The 18398-nt window shown below is 50.4% G+C and overlaps 8 protein-coding genes across 8 annotated transcripts; 5 read left to right on the top strand and 3 right to left on the bottom strand.

Annotated features, from left to right (window-relative positions):
* Positions 1-16: 16 nt before the first annotated feature.
* On the bottom strand, positions 17-1543 carry F4807DRAFT_215808 (acyl-CoA N-acyltransferase). The gene has a single exon (XM_047993978.1). The coding sequence runs from the start codon at positions 864-866 to the stop codon at positions 252-254; it is 615 nt and encodes a 204-aa protein (XP_047851328.1). The 5' UTR covers positions 867-1543; the 3' UTR covers positions 17-251.
* Positions 1544-4604, top strand: F4807DRAFT_215809 (FAD-binding domain-containing protein). Its single transcript, XM_047993979.1, has 5 exons — positions 1544-2448; positions 2525-2613; positions 2670-3075; positions 3127-4020; positions 4088-4604. Exons 1-5 carry the CDS (start codon positions 2221-2223, stop codon positions 4259-4261), a joined length of 1791 nt encoding a protein of 596 aa, XP_047851327.1. The 5' UTR covers positions 1544-2220; the 3' UTR covers positions 4262-4604.
* F4807DRAFT_215831 (Gtr1/RagA G protein conserved region-domain-containing protein) lies at positions 4600-6389 on the top strand. The gene is made up of 3 exons (XM_047993981.1): positions 4600-5159; positions 5245-5941; positions 6103-6389. Exons 1-3 carry the CDS (start codon positions 4987-4989, stop codon positions 6295-6297), a joined length of 1065 nt encoding a protein of 354 aa, XP_047851326.1. The 5' UTR covers positions 4600-4986; the 3' UTR covers positions 6298-6389.
* Positions 6390-7182: 793 nt separating this feature from the next.
* On the top strand, positions 7183-8739 carry F4807DRAFT_215812 (uncharacterized protein). The gene is made up of 3 exons (XM_047993980.1): positions 7183-7769; positions 7869-8159; positions 8317-8739. The coding sequence occupies exons 1-3, from the start codon at positions 7668-7670 to the stop codon at positions 8566-8568; spliced, it is 645 nt and encodes a 214-aa protein (XP_047851325.1). The 5' UTR covers positions 7183-7667; the 3' UTR covers positions 8569-8739.
* Positions 8740-8776: 37 nt separating this feature from the next.
* F4807DRAFT_215837 (SEP-domain-containing protein) lies at positions 8777-10602 on the bottom strand. The gene is made up of 3 exons (XM_047993982.1): positions 10291-10602; positions 9765-10180; positions 8777-9703 (listed from the first exon to the last, which is right to left on the bottom strand). Exons 1-3 carry the CDS (start codon positions 10360-10362, stop codon positions 8911-8913), a joined length of 1281 nt encoding a protein of 426 aa, XP_047851324.1. The 5' UTR covers positions 10363-10602; the 3' UTR covers positions 8777-8910.
* Positions 10603-10875: 273 nt separating this feature from the next.
* Positions 10876-12190, top strand: F4807DRAFT_437339 (TOM13-domain-containing protein). Its single transcript, XM_047999021.1, has 2 exons — positions 10876-11531; positions 11608-12190. Exons 1-2 carry the CDS (start codon positions 11262-11264, stop codon positions 11713-11715), a joined length of 378 nt encoding a protein of 125 aa, XP_047851323.1. The 5' UTR covers positions 10876-11261; the 3' UTR covers positions 11716-12190.
* A 198-nt stretch (positions 12191-12388) lies between these two features.
* Positions 12389-14266, top strand: F4807DRAFT_437337 (60Kd inner membrane protein-domain-containing protein). Its single transcript, XM_047999020.1, has 3 exons — positions 12389-12529; positions 12606-13568; positions 13622-14266. The coding sequence occupies exons 1-3, from the start codon at positions 12455-12457 to the stop codon at positions 14051-14053; spliced, it is 1470 nt and encodes a 489-aa protein (XP_047851322.1). The 5' UTR covers positions 12389-12454; the 3' UTR covers positions 14054-14266.
* Positions 14267-14522: 256 nt separating this feature from the next.
* F4807DRAFT_215749 (DUF1688-domain-containing protein) lies at positions 14523-17237 on the bottom strand. Its single transcript, XM_047993977.1, has 5 exons — positions 16516-17237; positions 16107-16382; positions 15787-16003; positions 15067-15734; positions 14523-14983 (listed from the first exon to the last, which is right to left on the bottom strand). Exons 1-5 carry the CDS (start codon positions 16936-16938, stop codon positions 14900-14902), a joined length of 1668 nt encoding a protein of 555 aa, XP_047851321.1. The 5' UTR covers positions 16939-17237; the 3' UTR covers positions 14523-14899.
* Between the last annotated feature and the right edge of the window lie 1161 nt (positions 17238-18398).

Below are 18398 nucleotides of genomic sequence, written 5' to 3'. Positions count from 1 at the left end.
GAATGTTTCTTCAGCATATTGTTTTAATCAGAACGAAGACTTCTTTGTTATTCATAGTTATTCTTATTCTCTTTAATACATCTCTTCATCTTCTCATAACCATAAAGTTTCCTTGAGGAAACCATGATCTTGTGTATAACTATGGATATACGTGAATGTCTCATAGGCTTGATACCTAATCGCCATTCGCTTGATGCCTTTAAACCTGCTCTCATCTCAAGAACGCTCACTATGATGCTTGGATGGCAGGACTAGGGCTTCTTGGCTGGCCGCAGCATAAAAGTTTCCACGCGTCCTCCTTCACCCATAGGTACCGTCGAATGTATTTCAAATCCATGTTTCTGATACATAGGAGCTCCAGCTGGACTAGCAGCAAGGAATGCTTCAACTCCCGCTTCATCAGCTTTGGCTATCCCCCACTTCACTAGCCGACTCCCTATACCCTTCCCCTGAACCTCCTTCCGCACACCCAAGATATCTAGATACAAGTGTGGCCGATCTTCTAGTATCTCCCTGTGCTTCTTCTCAATCGTCAAAAAGAACTTCTCCAGAAGCGCGACATCGGCACCTTCCGGCCACTTAGGCGCTGGTGGTGCCGGAGGAGTCGTAGACGTAAGCCACTCGCGCCATTTACCAAAGGCGACGACCCTCTCCGGGTCCGCGGAGGCCGAGTCGGTGACAATTAGAAAGTGAGCGTTGGGATCTTGTAGATCGGCGCCTATCGACTCAGACCACCATCTCACCGCAGATTCCGAGCCCGGGAAGAAGGCTCTCAGGGTGAGCGGATGGTCGCGGAATGCGTCGAAATAGGTGTCTATTATGGCTGGGATATCAGACTCAGTCGCCTTTCGAATTTGGATTGACATGCTGATTTGTAGCGAGAGTGATATGTGAGAGTTTATAGTTGGTATTATGGGATGAGAACCGGGGATATATGATTGGTCTTTGTCAAGATGAGTTCTTTATCCCGGTTATAGTAAAATGCCGATATAGGAGTTTATGATTCATTAAAGCATGTCCTCAAATTATGATCATTTGTTGATACGAAGAATTGGTTTGTTTGGGATTCGATTTGAGACTATTCAGACCCGGGAAGATGTGATTCAGGACATGGTGGTTCGATGTCCTGTATGTGACTCACTTACCGACCCCGATTCCGACTCGCTAATGAATCCTTGCAGTAGTCAAAGGGTTTCTAGGGCTCATGCCCTTCGAATACCTGCCAATTTTAGTTCTGTTATCTCTAGAATAACACTCGACAAAGAAACCTGTCAATCGTGAGTATGTATCATTCCCAGAATTGCGTTGCTACAGAAATATTATTATGGATCCTTGAGCCCTTAACCAAGAATCGACAGCCTTCGCCTACGCGTGGTCCCTAGATCTTAGATGGGGAATCCTAGATACTTAACAAGAGTGGTGAGCTCGTTGAGGGATACTAACCCTTAACCCCGCAAAGAGAACAGCTGCCGAGAATCCTGAATAGGACTATCGTCGATCATCTAGTCTACAATGGGGACGCACAGGCTTGGGTTTATGAGGGGTCAAATGTGGAGAGGTCCGAGACACTTACGAGATGAACAGGTACATATGGAGAAATTGTATGCATGGTTTGGAGCATAGAAGGGGAATTGGGTTGGCTGGCATTGTTGACTAAGAGGGTTCATCAGATTCTGGATGCTAAGTCAACTTCTATAGGGAATACTGCAGTAACCAGGTAAGATCGACGTACGTAACCGAGTATCTAGACTACGCAGATACCGTTTACGAGTGAACTACGATAATATTCTTTTCGCCTAGTGTTAGTCCAATTGCCAACCCGGGGAAGCGTTTCCCCAGATCATCGCCAAGGTGAGAATATTCAAACGGAGTATAGGACAACCAGTCTAGACCCCATACCCCAGAATTCGCATGCATGGTAGATTGCACAATAATATGCCTACACATATGCCGAATTCATGTACCCGGTTTCCTGGTAGTGGATAGAGAATCGCACGACTCTATTGGAAGATGTTGCTGAAATTCACCAATCGTTGATCTGATGAAAGCATTCCGCCTTAGGTCATACTGATACTACCGAAGACCCGGGGTAGTGGGATGCAGACGCGACAAGACGCTGTCAAGTCAAGAAATTTAAATAGACGTTAGGTTCCAGATAAAATCCCGAGTGCCTCGAGTGCCTATCCGCTTACCATATCTCACCATCTGTGACGAGTGACGATGGCTTGGTCCTGGCTAACCTTGGGTGTGAACTTTTCGATGCTTATCAGTAGTGTCGAGTCAAGATCGCCGGCCCTCACAGAACGAACATGGAACGGTAGCCTGTATGGATGCAAGTGTTACTTTGGCGACGAATGCTGGCCGAGCGAGAACACTTGGGCCGGCCTGAACTCAACGGTGAATGGGACCCTAGCGGTGAACATTCCACCTGGCGCACCTTGCCATAATGTATGTTCATGTCGAGGGGGGTTCTGTTAGTGACGAGTGAGCGGTGAGAATGAATGCTAATTTGAAGTCGCCTTAGACATTTCAAGGCCCTCTTGGCTCCATCTCAACTTACGATGCCGCTGCTTGCGAGAACGCAACGGCTATGTGGTCTAATGAGCAATGGAAGTGAGTAACACCCGGTATGATATACCCAAGTAGTCATCGTGTTGACGTCGTGTCAGTGTCGATAAACCAGCCGCGGCATTGTGGACATATTACGCAAATGACACTTGTCGACCAACGAGTGATCCCACCCAATCTTGCACCCTTGGCTTCTATGGTGTGTATGTGATCGAGGCTCAATGCAGAGACCACGTCAAGGCGGGTGTAGACTTCGCCAGGGAAAATAATTTGCGTCTCATCATTCGAAATACTGGTCACGACTTTGCTGGACGTAGTACAGGTTGGGGCTCATTGGTGGTCAACACACACAACTTGGAAGGTGTCGAGTTCACCGCAGGATATCAAGGTCCTGGTGGCTATGACGGAGGTGCTGTAACGATAGAGGCGGGAGTCCAGGCGCGGGCATTATTGACTCAGGCTAATGCTCAGAGTCCACCTGTAACGGTGGTAACTGGAGAATGTCCGGTGAGTAGTTGGCGCATACAACATACTGAGCTGTAGCTAATTTGCTAGTAGACCGTCGGAGTGGCTGGCGGGCTTGTTCAAGGTGGTGGTCACGGTCCTCTGACACCACAGTATGGATTGGTTGCCGATAGCGCCTTGTCCTTTGACGTGCTTACCGCGGACGGTAAATACCTAACAGCAAATTCCGAAGAAAATCCCGACCTGTTCTGGGCGTTGAAGGGCGGTGGACCATCGACATATGCCGTCGTACTCTCCGTGACGCTCAAAACGTATCCGGTACAGAAGGCGGCTGGCGTTCTCATCAACATCAACTCGACGCTCACCAATGACACAAACGTATTCTGGGATGGAGTCACGTCATTCCATAAATATTCCAACAAGTTCGTCGCGGCTGGTCTTTACGTCTATTTCGAGATCATGCCGCAACGCCTGCATATACAGCCAGTCTTGGGCGTCGGAAAGACTTCTGCGGAGGTGGAGGCTATCCTACAGCCCATGTTCGATGAGTTCAAGGCCAAAGGTGTTCCTTACGATACGACCAGTAAGGATTTCGACACGCTATACGACTTGTATATCGACCTATTTGAAGACGAGACTGCCGGGACACCAGCACTCATAGGCGGATGGTTGTTCACCCAGCAAGATGTCGAAGAGAATAACGAGGGGATAGTCAATGCCTTCAAGACAGTGCTGTCTCCACGCGAAGACTTGGAAGGTCAGGGGGTCATCATCGGTCATATGTGGGATGCCGGCCTAAATATGCCGATCCCGAACAGCGCAACTAATCCCAAGATGAGACAGTCGAGCGATTTCATCATCGCTTCCCTCACCGTCCCCGACGGTATAACTTGGGCTCAAAGAGAGGACTTTCAAAATGTTCTCACCAACATTCAAGATGACGCGTTGAAGAAGGCAGGCCCCAATGGGTGCGCGTATGTGAGCGAGGTAAGTCAGCCATTGATCGACGAGAACAAACAAACCACTTCGAATATGATGCTGATCGCTCATCTAGGGGAACCCCTTTCAGCCTGAGTGGCAAGAAAATTTTTGGGGTCCGCAATATCCCAAGTTATTAGAACTTCGTAAGAAGTGGGATCCCAATGGAGTCTTCTACGCCATCTCGACGCCGGGGACTGAAGATTGGGAAGTCATCGAATATGGCACAAGACTATGTCGTAAATATTGAACGTGTACCCCTGATGAGGAGCTAGTGTAAGTGAACCGAAGAGTAGCAGAAGCAACGAAACTGCCTCATTCTCTACTTGGATTATCAATTTATAAGACTGGTGTGGATAGATAAGATTTGTATTATTTCATAGATGGGTAGACGTTTTCGAAGACTTGAGGTTATTTGTAACTTTGTTGTACAGAAGTATGAGACGATTCAGCCATGTACTTATCGGTATTCGTTATTGCTAAACTGAGACTATCAATGCTATTAAAATGTATATGCACCTATAGGTGACACGTGACGTCAGCGCCTTGCATTTCAATATCTCTATCTTATCTCATATGCTTATAAGGAAGATCTTTACTTAAAGCAAGTTCCCTCCATTCGAGCTACATAAGCAATTCACCCCGCCATAGTTCCACGACCATCGAATATCATCCTACGCTAACGAGGTCCATTGAATTGTCACGCGGGGGTAGAAAGTAGAGGACGAACTGGAAGTCAAACAACCTCAGACGACCTCAAACGACTTGTTGCGAACCGTGACCGCGAACACCAAACACCCAACACCAAACACGGAACTGCCCTTGCTTTATTCTCGAGGCAGAGAGATGATGCGCCTGCCGAGTTGAACGAATTCCTCAACGTCGCGTCGAGACCACGGCGGACCTCCGCGATATATTATCTATTATATAGGATAGGGTGCGAGCCATCGTCCTTGACCTCGTATTACGAATACCATGGCGGATCTCGAAGCGTCGACGCCCAGCCTAAGCCTGGCGAACGACGTTCGGAACGAGGTCAAGAAGCCGAAGAAGAAAAAGGTTCTTCTCATGGGCAAGAGCGGTTCCGGGAAGTCGAGTATGAGAAGTATAATATTTAGTAACTATATCGCGCGAGATACTCGGCGTCTGTGAGTCTTGTTCTATCCTGATATCCGACATTTGCAAGTCGAAGGCGGTGTGAGGGAAGGCTGATGTGTGCTTATACGATGACAGTGGTGCGACAATCGATGTCGACCTCTCACATGTCAAATTCCTAGGGAACTTGACATTAAACCTCTGGGATTGCGGCGGTCAAGAAGCTTTTATGGAAAACTACTTATCGCAGCAGCGTGTCCACGTCTTCTCCAATGTCGGTGTTCTCATATACGTCTTTGACATTGAGTCTCGAGATGTGGATCGTGACATGGCTACCTACGTTTCTATCATCTCCGCCCTGACCCAGTTTTCGCCCACCGCGAAGGTCTACGTGCTGATTCACAAGATGGATTTGATTACCCCGCATGCCCGGGAAGCCGTGTTCGTGGATCGCGTACGACTGGTTAGGCAGAAGACCTCCGAATACATCCAAGGCATCGGATACACCGGCGAATTGGACCTCATACCCTTTGCGACCTCGATATGGGATCAGTCGCTGTATAAGGCATGGGCAAGCATCATTCACGATCTAGTACCTAATCTGTCCGTCATCGAGTCGCAACTCGGGTCTCTGGGGGTATTAATTGAAGCTGAAGAGCTGCTTTTATTCGAGAGAACTAGTTTCCTTGTCGTCTCTAACTGGACATCCGAAGAGGGTCAGAATAATCCGACAGGGGATCGACAAGAGCGTATTTCGAACATTCTCAAGCATTTCAAGCAGAGTATAAGTCGCTTTACCGGCACTCCTCGTAATGCCGAGCAATTCACTTTGATGGTAAGTCTTGTCTTGTACTGCGTTGAGTGATATGTGCCAAAGGTATGCCAAAGGTGTGCCATGACATTCGTAGGAATTGCCAAGAGTCACTATCTATGCCTCTATCACTATAGTGCTGATTCGCAGGTTGCTCGAGTATCGTCACTAACAAATATTCATAGGAGCATAAGGCGGGGTCCAGATTCTCCATGTTCGCTTGCAAGTTCACCACCAACACTTACCTCATGGTCATTCTCCCACCTGGCGAGGCGAGATTCAATTCCGCCAAGTTGAATTGTCAGATAGCTAGGGAGAGCTTCAAATTCCTAGACGGACCTGTCACTGTCTCCGGGCCAGGTCAAAATTTCAATTCCTAGTTCAGCGAGCTGAGTGAAGAAGTAAGATGTTATGATTGAATTGACGACTTCGAATACCATGCGTATTAAATGCAACGAATCCGAGGCACTTCGACGAATCACGATAAAACGATGTTGATATCCATCACGCTAGTATCGCTCTGCAGATACTGCGCTGAAAGATTAGAGAAGAGGTAGAAGGGAGCTAGACGGCCTCTTTATCTAGAGAGTTCCGGGTGGATAGAATTATACGGTGGCAGGAGCTCATGGTACCTGGTTTTTGACGGGATGAGAATGGTCGGTCCTCGTATTTGAGATTAGGACCTCGCATACTCCATGGACATCGCGAAGTCCTGGCCGAATTCGGGACATGCTCTCTCCATACATCATTCCTATTATTCAAAAGCGCTACGGACGACATGTTTCACGGGGAGGATGATGATGGTCGAACATTGATGATATCGGCACGTTCGTATGCGGTGCAGCTTTATTGGCCTTATCAATGTGAACGCCGGGAGCGACGGTTCATCGGCGCGGCGTCTTGGTCCCTGAAGATCGGTCTACTTCCCGGATTAGGAAGGTTGGTTGGGACGAGCTCCTAGCCAATGATAAGCGTTTCTTGCGCTGTATGCTGCACGACTTTGATGAAAGGGTCAATCGATACCCATGAATGTAGTTAGTTTTCAACGAATACCTGCTGAGCATATGAATGGCACGATGACTTTACTCACGATGGCTCGTCTTGGCTTTCCATCACTGGACCTATAACGCCGAGGCTATATCACCTATGCTTGCTAATACCGTGAACTTGATCGCGTAGTTTCAAGTTAAAGCTGCACAGGCGCATGCACCTACTTTCTCGCCTATTCCAGCTACGGACGATCGCCGCCCCGTCGAGATCTCAGCGTGCCTCTGATACTACCGACGACTCGTTCAATTCGGCAGGTCAGATTCAGCTTCGCACTATGTAACACATGTCCTGAGATATGAGCGTCCTCCCCGCCCCGGGGTAAGACAGTAAGACATCGAGCTACTTACCTCCATATCGGAATGCTCCTATCGACGTCAGAATCCCCCGCGGAGCCTGCCTTGATTCCTGTGCCTGCGCCAATTGATCCGAAGTCCGCTGCTTGTTCGGGAAGTTGGCGTCTGCGGTGTAAGATGCATGCACATGTGTATAACCATGGGATGGGATTGTAGTCGAACCCGGGAGAGATCGACCAGCGCCCAGATTCCGATCACAAGCTTAGGTAAATGGACTGACTCGTGCCTGGCATTACCTGGGTATATAGTGTAACCAACCTGCCCTCCTTGATTCGCCTGGTAACACCCTCCTCCTCCGTAGGTAGATTACTAGAACTACTAGAATCGACACCTTCGACACCTTCATCATGAGGTTCTCGTACACTCTCGGCGGTCTCCTGTCCGCGAACGCAGTTCTCGCTGCGCCGATGCCGGCTCCGGTTGCTATGCCTATGCCCATGCCGACTCCTGTAAGCTTCCCAAGTTCCCAGTCTTTCAAATCTGACAACATACTCTCATACCTCGTCGTACATATCTTCACATAAACATAAAACTAACCAACTAACTAGCCCGGCATCCCCTCCGCCTCGTCCGCCAAAACCCAGCTCGCCGCCCTCACCGTCGCGGCGCAAGTCGACGACGGCGCCTACGAGCGGGACCTGTTCCCGACGTGGGACACCATCGAGGGGACCTGCAACACGCGCGAGTACGTGCTCAAGCGCGACGGCACCAGCGTCGTCGTCGGCTCCGACTGCTACCCGACGAGCGGCACCTGGACGAGCCCCTACGACGGCGGCAAGTGGACGCTGCCGTCCGATGTGGATATCGACCACATGGTTCCGTTGAAGAATGCCTGGATCGTACGTTCCCTTTTCTAATTTTCGTTGTCTATTCGGTTATGTGTAGAGTCTTGCATTAAGGGGTAGATATCTACCTAAGCAATGGGCTCAATACTGCCTAGTTTTGGCCGTATTACATATACACATACCCATACTTCACCCTGCTAACACCTCGCAGTCCGGCGCAAACGCATGGACGACAGCCAAGCGCGAGCAATTCGCCAACGACGTGACCCGGCCGCAGCTCTGGGCCGTGACGGACAACGTCAACCAGTCCAAGGGCGACAAGTCCCCCGACGCGTGGAAGCCGCCGCTGTCGAGCTTCTACTGCACCTACGCCAGCTCCTGGGTCGCCGTCAAGAGCTACTGGAAGTTGACCATTTCGTCTGCCGAGAAGACGGCGTTGACTTCCATGCTGGCGACTTGTTAGGTCTATTATCAACCTGGAAATGTGCGCCCGCAACTGATACTAACCACTTCATGGGACACATCTCGAAGTATTGAATCGACTCGTTCGGCTTGACATACTGACGAGCTTACTATTCCACATTGATAAAGATCAGGTACTTACTAGGTAGTTGATTCATATCACCAGCACAATCCAAAGTCAAGATAAAAATGCAAGGGATCGTTTCTTCAAATTAATCGCAATAGGCGATTCTTCGTGTCTATGACTTCTGCATCTAATGCCATAGCTACTTAGGCAAATTATCTAGGAACTGCAGTTCTATCGCGATAAACGCCCAGCATATCAGAAACGTCATACCCGTACTCATTTGTCTCTCTTCACCATAGCAGTACCACCTTTCTTGAACTCTGCCATGTCACCCAGCTTTAGGGATTTGTCCGTGTGGTCTTTGTTGGGGAAAGTCGTAGCTAACACCCATCCACCGGCGCTAAGTCCGGGCGAGGAACGGGAGATGAAGTCGTACACGTCGTTGATCGTCTGCGAGGTGTTAAATCGAGCCGGTAATCGCGTGCCGTCAGGCATCTGGATGCGAATCATGAGTGTAGGTTGAGACTCGTCCACCAAGGTGCTAGGACGTGTTGACGAAGACGGCGCGGCAGCAGCGGCCGGGGCAGGAGCTGACGAGGTGGATAGAGTCGTGGTAGTAGTAGCGGCACTAGACTCGCCCGGCACGGGGCTTCCAAGACGGCGACCCTCACCACCGAATGGCTTGTAAACCTTGGGAAGAGGTCGGTAATTCTCGTCGTGCTGCTGCAACTTAACATCGAGGGGCTCGTCGTATCGAACGTTCATCAGATGAATAGGCGCGCGGCCTTGCTGGATCATACTCAAAGCATCGGTGTTCTCGGGGTCATCGAATCGGCGCAACTCTCCGTCGTCAATGCTAAAACCATCGCGCCACAGGTGCAGCGTTCGCTCTTGGACCTCGCCGCCTTGAGGGCGTGCACGGCTTCCGGGGGCAGCAGCAGCTTGTCCGAGGGGGTCGGGAATGGTACGACTGGGTGTGCCTTCACCACCCAGAGTCTGACCGGCACCGCGGAAGGCTCGCGTGCTGGAGGGACCGGCGGGGGATGAGGCCTCAGGACGTTGCGCATTGCTGTACCATTCAAGGTTAGTTTACCAGTACAATAGCGAAATAAGGGGACGGATATCCGTACCTCTGGGCCTTGGCAAGAAGGTCATTCAGGATTCGTCGAGGATCGGTGCTGCGCTGGCTCGGATCCTGAACCGCAAGTCCACTCTTCTCGCCTCCAGCGTATGTGTCTCTGTGAATATCTTCATCGTCCTCATCATCGTCGTCGTCATCGTGATCATGGCCGTGGCCGCCTCCGAGAGAACTCAAGGTGGCGAGTCCCGTCTTCTTGGGTGGCTTCTTGGATGAGCTGGAAATGGTGGGAATGGCTTGCGGGGCAGGTCGACCATCGAGGGTGCGCGGGCCCGTATAAGTCGAGGAGCTGGTGGCACCAGTAGTCACGGGAGGAACACCCGCGGCGTCCTGCTCTTCCTCGTCGGCGAAGAAGGCTTGGGCAGCGGAAGCAAGGTCCCAGTTGCTTGCGGAGAGGTACTGGGTAGCCTAAAGCAGTGTTAGCCGATATAGAAGTAGGATTGGAATGGGCCGTCGACTATATGGTAAGATGCAGTAATTTAATCATAGCAAAAAATAGCCCTAGAGGTTGCACATACCTGTTCGGTCGAGGCCCCAGTCATATTCATCAGCTCGCTCGTAAGAGCATCGTGATCGACGCTGCTCGCCATGTTGCAATAAATGGCGGCGTTGATAATCGGGCGTGGATGAAGAACGGACAAATAGAAGTAGAGTGTTGTTGTAAAATGATGGGGTTCGTGAAAATAAACGGCCGACCTTTTATTTTTGCACGGTTCACGGTTCACAGTTCAAAGATATGAAGATAAAGAAGAGAAGTTGTCAGGTAACTCTAGCGTTGAACGAATGAGAAACTGTACCTCGAAGCTAAGGTTATGATGTGACGTTTGTTGGTAGAATTAATTGGAAGGAAGGCTCTGCTCTTAGGCAGCTTCAGCGACGACGTCAAGCTCCCCACAGTGGCCTAATCGCAGTCCATTACCGGTACGAGAGCAACCGCGGGGGAGGTTGGTGGGGGGTCCTTCCACTGAAATCTCATTAGCTTAGGCAGTAGGTACCTAGATATGTACCTATGTAGACCCCTCCGGCCCCTCCAAACGCAACATGACGAGCAGTTGCCCAGTGCCACTCAGCACTTTAGTACCTACCTAATTTTGACCTTGTTAATTACAAAGTGCAAGTGGGATGAGATGGGATTTCTACAGTGACATCACTAACTTGATTTAGGAGAATCAGAGCTAGCTGATTACCTGAATGGGTTTAGAGACATTGCCCTATTCTTTCCAATGTTATTTCGTTTCCAACTTTCCTAGCTACCTAGGTACACCAGTAGGTACCGATCTTAAACCCGACATCTTCAATGTTGAGCCTTCTCCAACCATTTCAACTTTGAAGCACCCAGACCATAGGTGTCAGTTGGCTGCTGTTGTTCCAGCTCCGAGTCACGACAACCCCCGATATGAGACCTGACAGGTGAAATAGATAATCTCCGAAAATAATCACTTCCCGCACATACTCCTAGATATCCTCAACATAACCAGACACTCTCGCCATGTCTTCCGAAGAAACAAATCCGCTCGCCGAGTCCGGCGTCACGATGCACTCGGATAGCGAGCAATATTCGGCCGGCGAAGACATATCAACCTCGCCACCTTCGTCGTCCTCGCCGCCTATGGTCCTATACAAACCTCCGACCGTCTGGTCTATGCTCCGAGGTGCGGCCATTAACCTGCTGCTGCCATTTATCAACGGCATGATGCTGGGATTTGGAGAGCTGTTCGCGCACGAAGCCGCCTTTAGGTTGGGGTGGGGAGGTACAAGAGTAAGCAATATCGAACTAACATAATATTACAGCATATATATTCGGAAAGCAGAGCTGACGTTGTTCAACTGCGCAGGTCTTCCCTCTGTCCCGACAACGAGTGCACCCCATCGGCCCGGGCATCGAGATTCGCGATCGACCAAAACCGCGACCGGACCTACGAGATCTTGCGAGCTTGGAGTAACTGCTGTCCGGATAGCTGCAATACTTGTACATTTACCGTAGGGCTGGAAATGGCAGGCATATCTCATAGACATACGTACCTAGGTACACTATACACTACATGTATCTGACACGCTGAATACCTATCAAACTAGACGGGCGGGAGAGAGGAAGGAAAAATCAAAAAGGCCAAGAGATGGACATTGGACGTTGGATGTTGGGTATTGTTTGTGTATAAAGGTTCTTTCGACGAAGGAAACCCAGTCTTAAGATAATTACAGTAAAATGTACATGAATTCCTCGGGGCCATCTTAAATTTCAAGGGTCTCTTTGCTTTAAGTGCGTGCATACATACATGCATGCCCACATCTTATTGTCCTGCTCTCAGGATGTGTCTGCCTATCCACTTACCATGAGGCTCGTCGGATTATAATTCGAGTTGAATATTTGATATGTACGGGTACAGTTCTTGGAGTGTGTTATACCAGGTATCTATGTACCTACTGTCGACATTGGATAGGTACCTATTAATGAAGCAGAAAGTGAAAGACAGATGCCGCTCCTACCAGATACCAATGTCTTGCTCCTATTGGTTATGCTCTTACCCCACAGTGGGTATTTGACTTATCGATAGCAGAACATTGGAGGATCTACGTAGGGAAGTACCGAATGTACTGTGGTCAATCCGATTAAAAAATTATTCCGCTTCGGAAGTCTTGTCGCATCTCGACTCTGTCTTTATAGAGTCCACAATCAGCGTCATGTTGCCGAGCAGAGGACTTTCGAGGTCGAGCCCGGCTTCCGCTCTGCGGGCTACTAGATCTGCTCGGACACAGGTATAACATATTCCCCCGATTGGCAGTTCATGATTCCTAAATCTCATCGCTAATGCAGAGCTTCTTTCTCTTATAGTCGGTTCGACCTCTGCAAGTCCCCCTACGCCACTTCTCTCAGGCGCAGTCTCGATCTCTACTGTTGGGTCGATCCCGAGTCGCGTCTTCTGCGCCGATATCTGCAATTGGTTCCCGCACCGTTCTTGCGGCTACTGCGTCTGGCGTCTTTGCCCAGCGTTCCGGAACTTCGCGAAACTTGTCGTTATGGCCCTTCTCTTCGAAACAGAAATCTCCTGCTGAGACGCAGCCTGCTTCTCCCTCCACTGCTCCGGAATCGTCAGGACTATCGGAACCGTCGGAACCCGTTGCGCCCCCGGAAGCCTGGGCGCAAAGTTCTCCAGCACCTCAAGATATTGCGCCATCAAGTCCGACGCAGCATGTCGATCTGGGCTCGACACAGCCCGAACCGAGCTTCCTCAGCGATTTGGAAGTTACGTCTATACTTGATATCCCTGAGCAGATAGGATACCTCAAGAGCCTCGGCTTGGACTTCGGATGGGGCCCTACCGCCTGTTGCGAATGGCTCATCGAACACATACACATCTACGCAGACATGCCCTGGTGGGCTACCTTGACTATCATGGCCTTCGCATGGCGCGCTCTTTTATTCGTACCAACCCTACGAAGTAGCGTGCACCAAGCGAAACTGGCGGAGCTCGCTCGAAGTCCGGAATATCTAGAGGCCAAGAAGCAATTTGACGAAGCTTCTTATGCAGGACGCGACCCGATGGGTCAGAGGCAGGCAACGATGAAGATGATGGCCCTCAAAAAATCGTCAGGTGCTAGTACGATAAAGTCGCTGGCTTCGTTTTTGTCTTTTCCTTTCAGCTGGGGCATGTTTCGACTACTCCGGAACATGGCCGCCATCCCCGTACCCAGCCTGGAGACGGGAGGCGTGCTGTGGTTTACGGACCTGACCGTGCACGACCCCTATTTTATACTTCCCTTCACATCCGTCGCCATCACGGCGCTCCTGTTTAAGGTAAGCGACTTCCCGATCCCTCTAGGACGTCATGCTAACAGGCTACGTATTAGCAAACGCAAGCCGCTAACCTGGCCCCCCCCACCGGCGTAATGGCAAGCGTGCAACAAGGGATGATCTACGTCCTTCCTCCCGTCATGTTTCTCGCCACGGCCTGGCTACCAGCCGGCCTGCAGTGGTTTTTCCTGATGTTTAGCGTCACCTCCGTCATCCAGTCGTCGGCGACCCTCAACCCGGGGATTCGTCGCTGGGTCGGCATGCCTCCTCTTCCGACCAAGTCTCAAGCAGCTAGCTTGGCGGGTGTCGCATCGACCAGTTCCCCGGGCGGAGGGATCATGCAATCCCTCATGGATTCTACCGAGAACAAGAAGAAGGAATATTATAAGAGAGCCTACGAGTATGAGCAGCGTAGGAGCGCGGAAGAAAAGCAGAAGGCACAGCGAATGGAGGAGATGCGCCGGCGGCACACTCAGAAACGGTCTTGAAGTCCGTTGGTTAGTTTGGTGTGCGATGCGGAGGCCGGGATCGTAGCATGACGTGGACGGATACGAAAGGTATTCGCTGCCTGAGAAAGGCATCTGGCTTGGGTGAGGTATGATGCACTCAATCGGAATTGCATTGTACTATGTATACATGTATGGATATATCGTGTGTAATAGTAACAAAGTGATCTCAAATCAGATGAAGTCTCAGCTAATCCTCTACCACGGCAGCAAGCTACTAGAAGCTACTACGTAGCCAACTGAGACTACCGACTGCGTGCTATCGTAGCATTCAACCACTTTAACATTATTCACAAAGGAAGTTTCACGTCGCGAAGGACAAGATATCTCGTAGGGATGATTAATTAGGTTCTCCGGCGATACTATCCTAGACGAAAGTGCCGATCGATCCTCTGATCATTCCCCAGCGCAAAACCGCAAACCTCGTCGAGAATCACGAGCAACTTGCGCCGACGAGGGTGTTGTCGCCACGTCCCATCCATGAGACGGCACCTATAACCTGCTTGAATTTTCCTTGATTTTTTCCTCGACCTTATTTCTTCTTTTTAATCTCTAGTAATTAGGAGAGCCCTAGCCAAGTAGGTGGTGGTAGTGGTATTGTATTTTTTCGAAAACCGGCTTTTGAGAATGACCCGCGCTTCGAAGCTAAGAGCGCGTGCATAGTAAGGGAAGAAAGGGGGTATGAAGTCCCAAAACATGTCTAACCAGGTCCGGCGACCTTTTTTTGTTTAATATCTCATAATACACTAGTTATGAAGGGAAAGGGAAGGGAGGTTAAAAATGACAGATGAGAAGAAACACGATAGGGGGATGACGATGGCCTCCGTGTTAGAATACAGTCCCGTCCGAGTCGATCAGGATAGGCGGTTCCTTTGTATTTGGTCGGCTGACTTCCGCGATCTCGCGGCCGCCCTGTAGATATCAGTATTAGTATGTGAGTCAAACAATTGCGGATAGTCGGACATAGTGGCAGCATCGCTACACCAGAAACATACCTTCCAGCTTCCCGCCTCAAGTAATTGCGCCAGCGTGAGCTCGCCGCCATTGAGCTCTCTCTTAAGAGCCTTATTGACCTCGACTAGGAGTTTGTCGAGGAAACCCACGGTAACACCTCTCCACTCCACGATCACGTCGTCGCCCGGCTCGAACATAGGCGCTACCTCCACGCCCTTAGTGCCCGTCCGTCGGCAGTAGTCGTTGTAGTGTTGCAGGCCGCGCTCGTTGTCGTCGCTCTTGAGCGTCAGGACGCCGAGGTCGATGAATAAACCGCCATTTCTGTACTCCGGTAGGCCGGTTAGCAGCTCGGTGCCGGCGAACTGGATCCGTAGGAGGGTCTGCATGGGCTGCATCAACGAGTACGTGAGCCATTGCGTGAGCTTGTGGAAAGGTAGTATGGATTCCCAAGCCGCGGCACCCTGCGCGTTGGGGAAGGGGGATAGATTGGGAGATGTGGGCGACGGCGTCTGCTGCGGCATCGAGGAGCAGGGCCATGCGTCTCCGAGCGAGACGCCATCGATTGCCGTTCGCGACGAAGGCCATATTGGGGCGAGTCCGGACATGAGCGCATTCCAGAGCACAGGAAGAACTACGATGGGATTTGAAGTGGCTTGCGTCGTCGGGTGGGCGAGGAGATAGTCTGCGCATACCAATCCGGTCAGAAATTCTACTCGCCGAATATCAGGGGGTTAGCCAGTCCTATGAGATACACCACGTACCGATCAAATTACCAGGCCGTCCATCATCGCCGAAATATTCGGTCTTCTCCTCCAGCGCGCTGCCTAGCCGGATCAGGAGTTGCGCTCTACCTTCTATGCCGGCGACCTCGCTCCCGGGCCGCGATTGCATACCCTTGGCCAATTGCTCGACGGTGAGCTTTCGGAGACCATCTTTGTCCACCTGGAATTTGTTGTTCGGGTTCCCGGAGAACAATCCCTATTGCGATGCAGTTAGCGCCGACTTCTTAGCGAGTGAAGAAATGCATCAATGCATTTCATTCGTGCGCATAAATATTATATATATATCGTGGGTGACATACAGCCTTGAACATCTCCAAGCTCGCGATAGCTAAACCCTCCGATCTCCTATATACGCGACCGTTCTCGGCGCTCTTGAAGCTCCAGGTAGTGCCGGCGCCGGCGTCGAGCAGGACGCTGACGAGGAACAGATCGATCAGGCTGCGACATTTCTCGGTGCTGTCGACGTTCTGGGGGAAGGTGGCGAGCAGGTTGGCGACCCGATCCCGGCCGCCGACGCAGAAGTGCTGATACCGGCCGTGGGGCGGGATGGAGGAAAACGGCGGGTCGAAGTCTCGCTATAGTATAGCTCCTAGTCAGCACACCCTATACATCACACCCTACTATAATACATCACACTAGTATAGTATACTAGGTAGGTAGTGTCTAGTAAAGAAAAAAATGGGGGGCGGATTTCGGCATTTCCCAGACCTTGATGATACCGCATACGAACGTGACCACATCGGGAAACTTGGCCATGTCCACGTCGAAATGGCTTAGGGAGTTGCGCAGAGCCTTGTCGGTCACGATCTTGGAGCGCTCGCGTACGGAGCCGAGGCTCTTGAGGTAGCCCACCGCGTCGAGCGACGGGTCTGGCGGTTTCGGCAGGTTGATTCGGGGCAGGGGGTGATGCGGCGTCATGGGAGTTAGGGGCGTCTGTACGCTGCTGGCCGACGTGCGGTTGGTATTGTGAATCTGCAGTCGCGAGTTGCCCGTCGACGAGCTCCTCATGTTGGACCCTTCCGAGTTGAGGCTGGCCGAGTCGTTCCCCGTCCCCAATCCTCCTCCCCCATCCGCGCCCGCCGTGGCCTTGACCGGCTTCGGCGTTTTGGACCTTCGTGAGAAGAGACCCATGCTTGATACGTAAGGCCTTGTATAGATTTGTATACGTATGTATGAGGTATGTATGTATATGTAGGTATTGTATGTATGTATGTATGTAGGTCCAATTGCTTTTTTCCTGTATGTTTCTTGTTTTGTTTTTTTCCACTCTCGCTCACTACCACGTGTGTCACGAACACCCTTTTTTTTCCCTTTTCTGACCTATTTTATTTTTTTGTCTTAGGCAGGTCGTATTCTGGTTGGCTAGCTGACCCGTTCTGGTGTAAGTCCAAGACCGAGCACCCATCCCGATCAAGCAATAAGATCGATCAGATCAGCGCAGAAACCAATGGGGAGGGGCACGTACCCATGGTCCCTGAGCTCACCAAGGTCGTATGGTCTAGGGATGATTTAGGGATGAATTAGGTACTGGTAAAGGGGGAGGGGCTCTTCGTCCGTTCTTATTCGCTTTTGGGCAGGTCTACCCAGCTAACAGGTCTAATGGTACCATAAGGTTCTATCTAACTAGGTCAGTACCTAGGTCAGTAGAACAATCGGACGGCTTCCAGCTATGCAGAGTGGAGAAGGGCGTCGAATGTGGGGGAGAAGAAAAAAACATTCAGGGGAAATCTGCCTGAATGAAATAATTGGGAATAATGTGATAATGCCTGCTCATATCGATGTTTTCATAATGTTCAACACTAACACAGTACCTACTTAACCTTCAACACCAACGCAGTAGAACACGTTGCCTCCACGTCCAATGTTTGTCGTAGATAATTGTAGGTATCTATTCATGCCTATCAATCTGACACAAGAGTGAATTCTTAGCTAACAGAAGATCCTTGGCTCAATGTATTATCTAAGTTGATGCTTACGTAGCTCACAAATTGATAGCTTGACCGAGCACCAGATGAGATAGGTAAGGCGTATGATGCTATGCACATGTGCGGTTAGGGGAAGATCTAGGCCGAGGGTGATGGTCAACGAACCAACACTAGAACGTACCTAGGTTAGTACCTACATAGCCTTTTTAGCCCCCATCTTTTCAGTAGGTGTGTACTTCTTTTCACTAGTACAGATCCATATCATCACAGACAGCATTAGTAAAACAAGGTATGATTAAGCTATCAGTCTTGATGGGATTTGAAATAGATGTCATTGAAGACGATACGTCCGTCACAAGCTTCTACTCGACTAGAACACCCGTCTTGGGATCCTACCTGGGCTATTACAACTTTAACGCTCATCAGGAGATCGATCCAACAGTGGAGCTGGGATTTCATCAGGATCAGCAGGAACCGGCGAACCGGGGACGGGGAAAGGACAGGGATTCTAGCTCGAACTGCTCTTAAGCAACTCTTAAGCAACTGTTAGGCTGTTACTAGGTACATAATAGGTGGCCTAGGGATGTCAGGGACCAAGTAAAGGCCCCGACCGAAGTCATTTTATGATTTGCTTCCCGTCCCTCGGACACCATTCTGGTCATGTAC

The sequence above is a fragment of the Annulohypoxylon truncatum genome, assembly GCF_022578515.1.
Source record: "Annulohypoxylon truncatum strain CBS 140777 unplaced genomic scaffold F4807scaffold_31, whole genome shotgun sequence".
NCBI lineage: Eukaryota > Fungi > Ascomycota > Sordariomycetes > Xylariales > Hypoxylaceae > Annulohypoxylon > Annulohypoxylon truncatum.
This window is presented reverse-complemented; position numbering and strand designations above follow the sequence as displayed.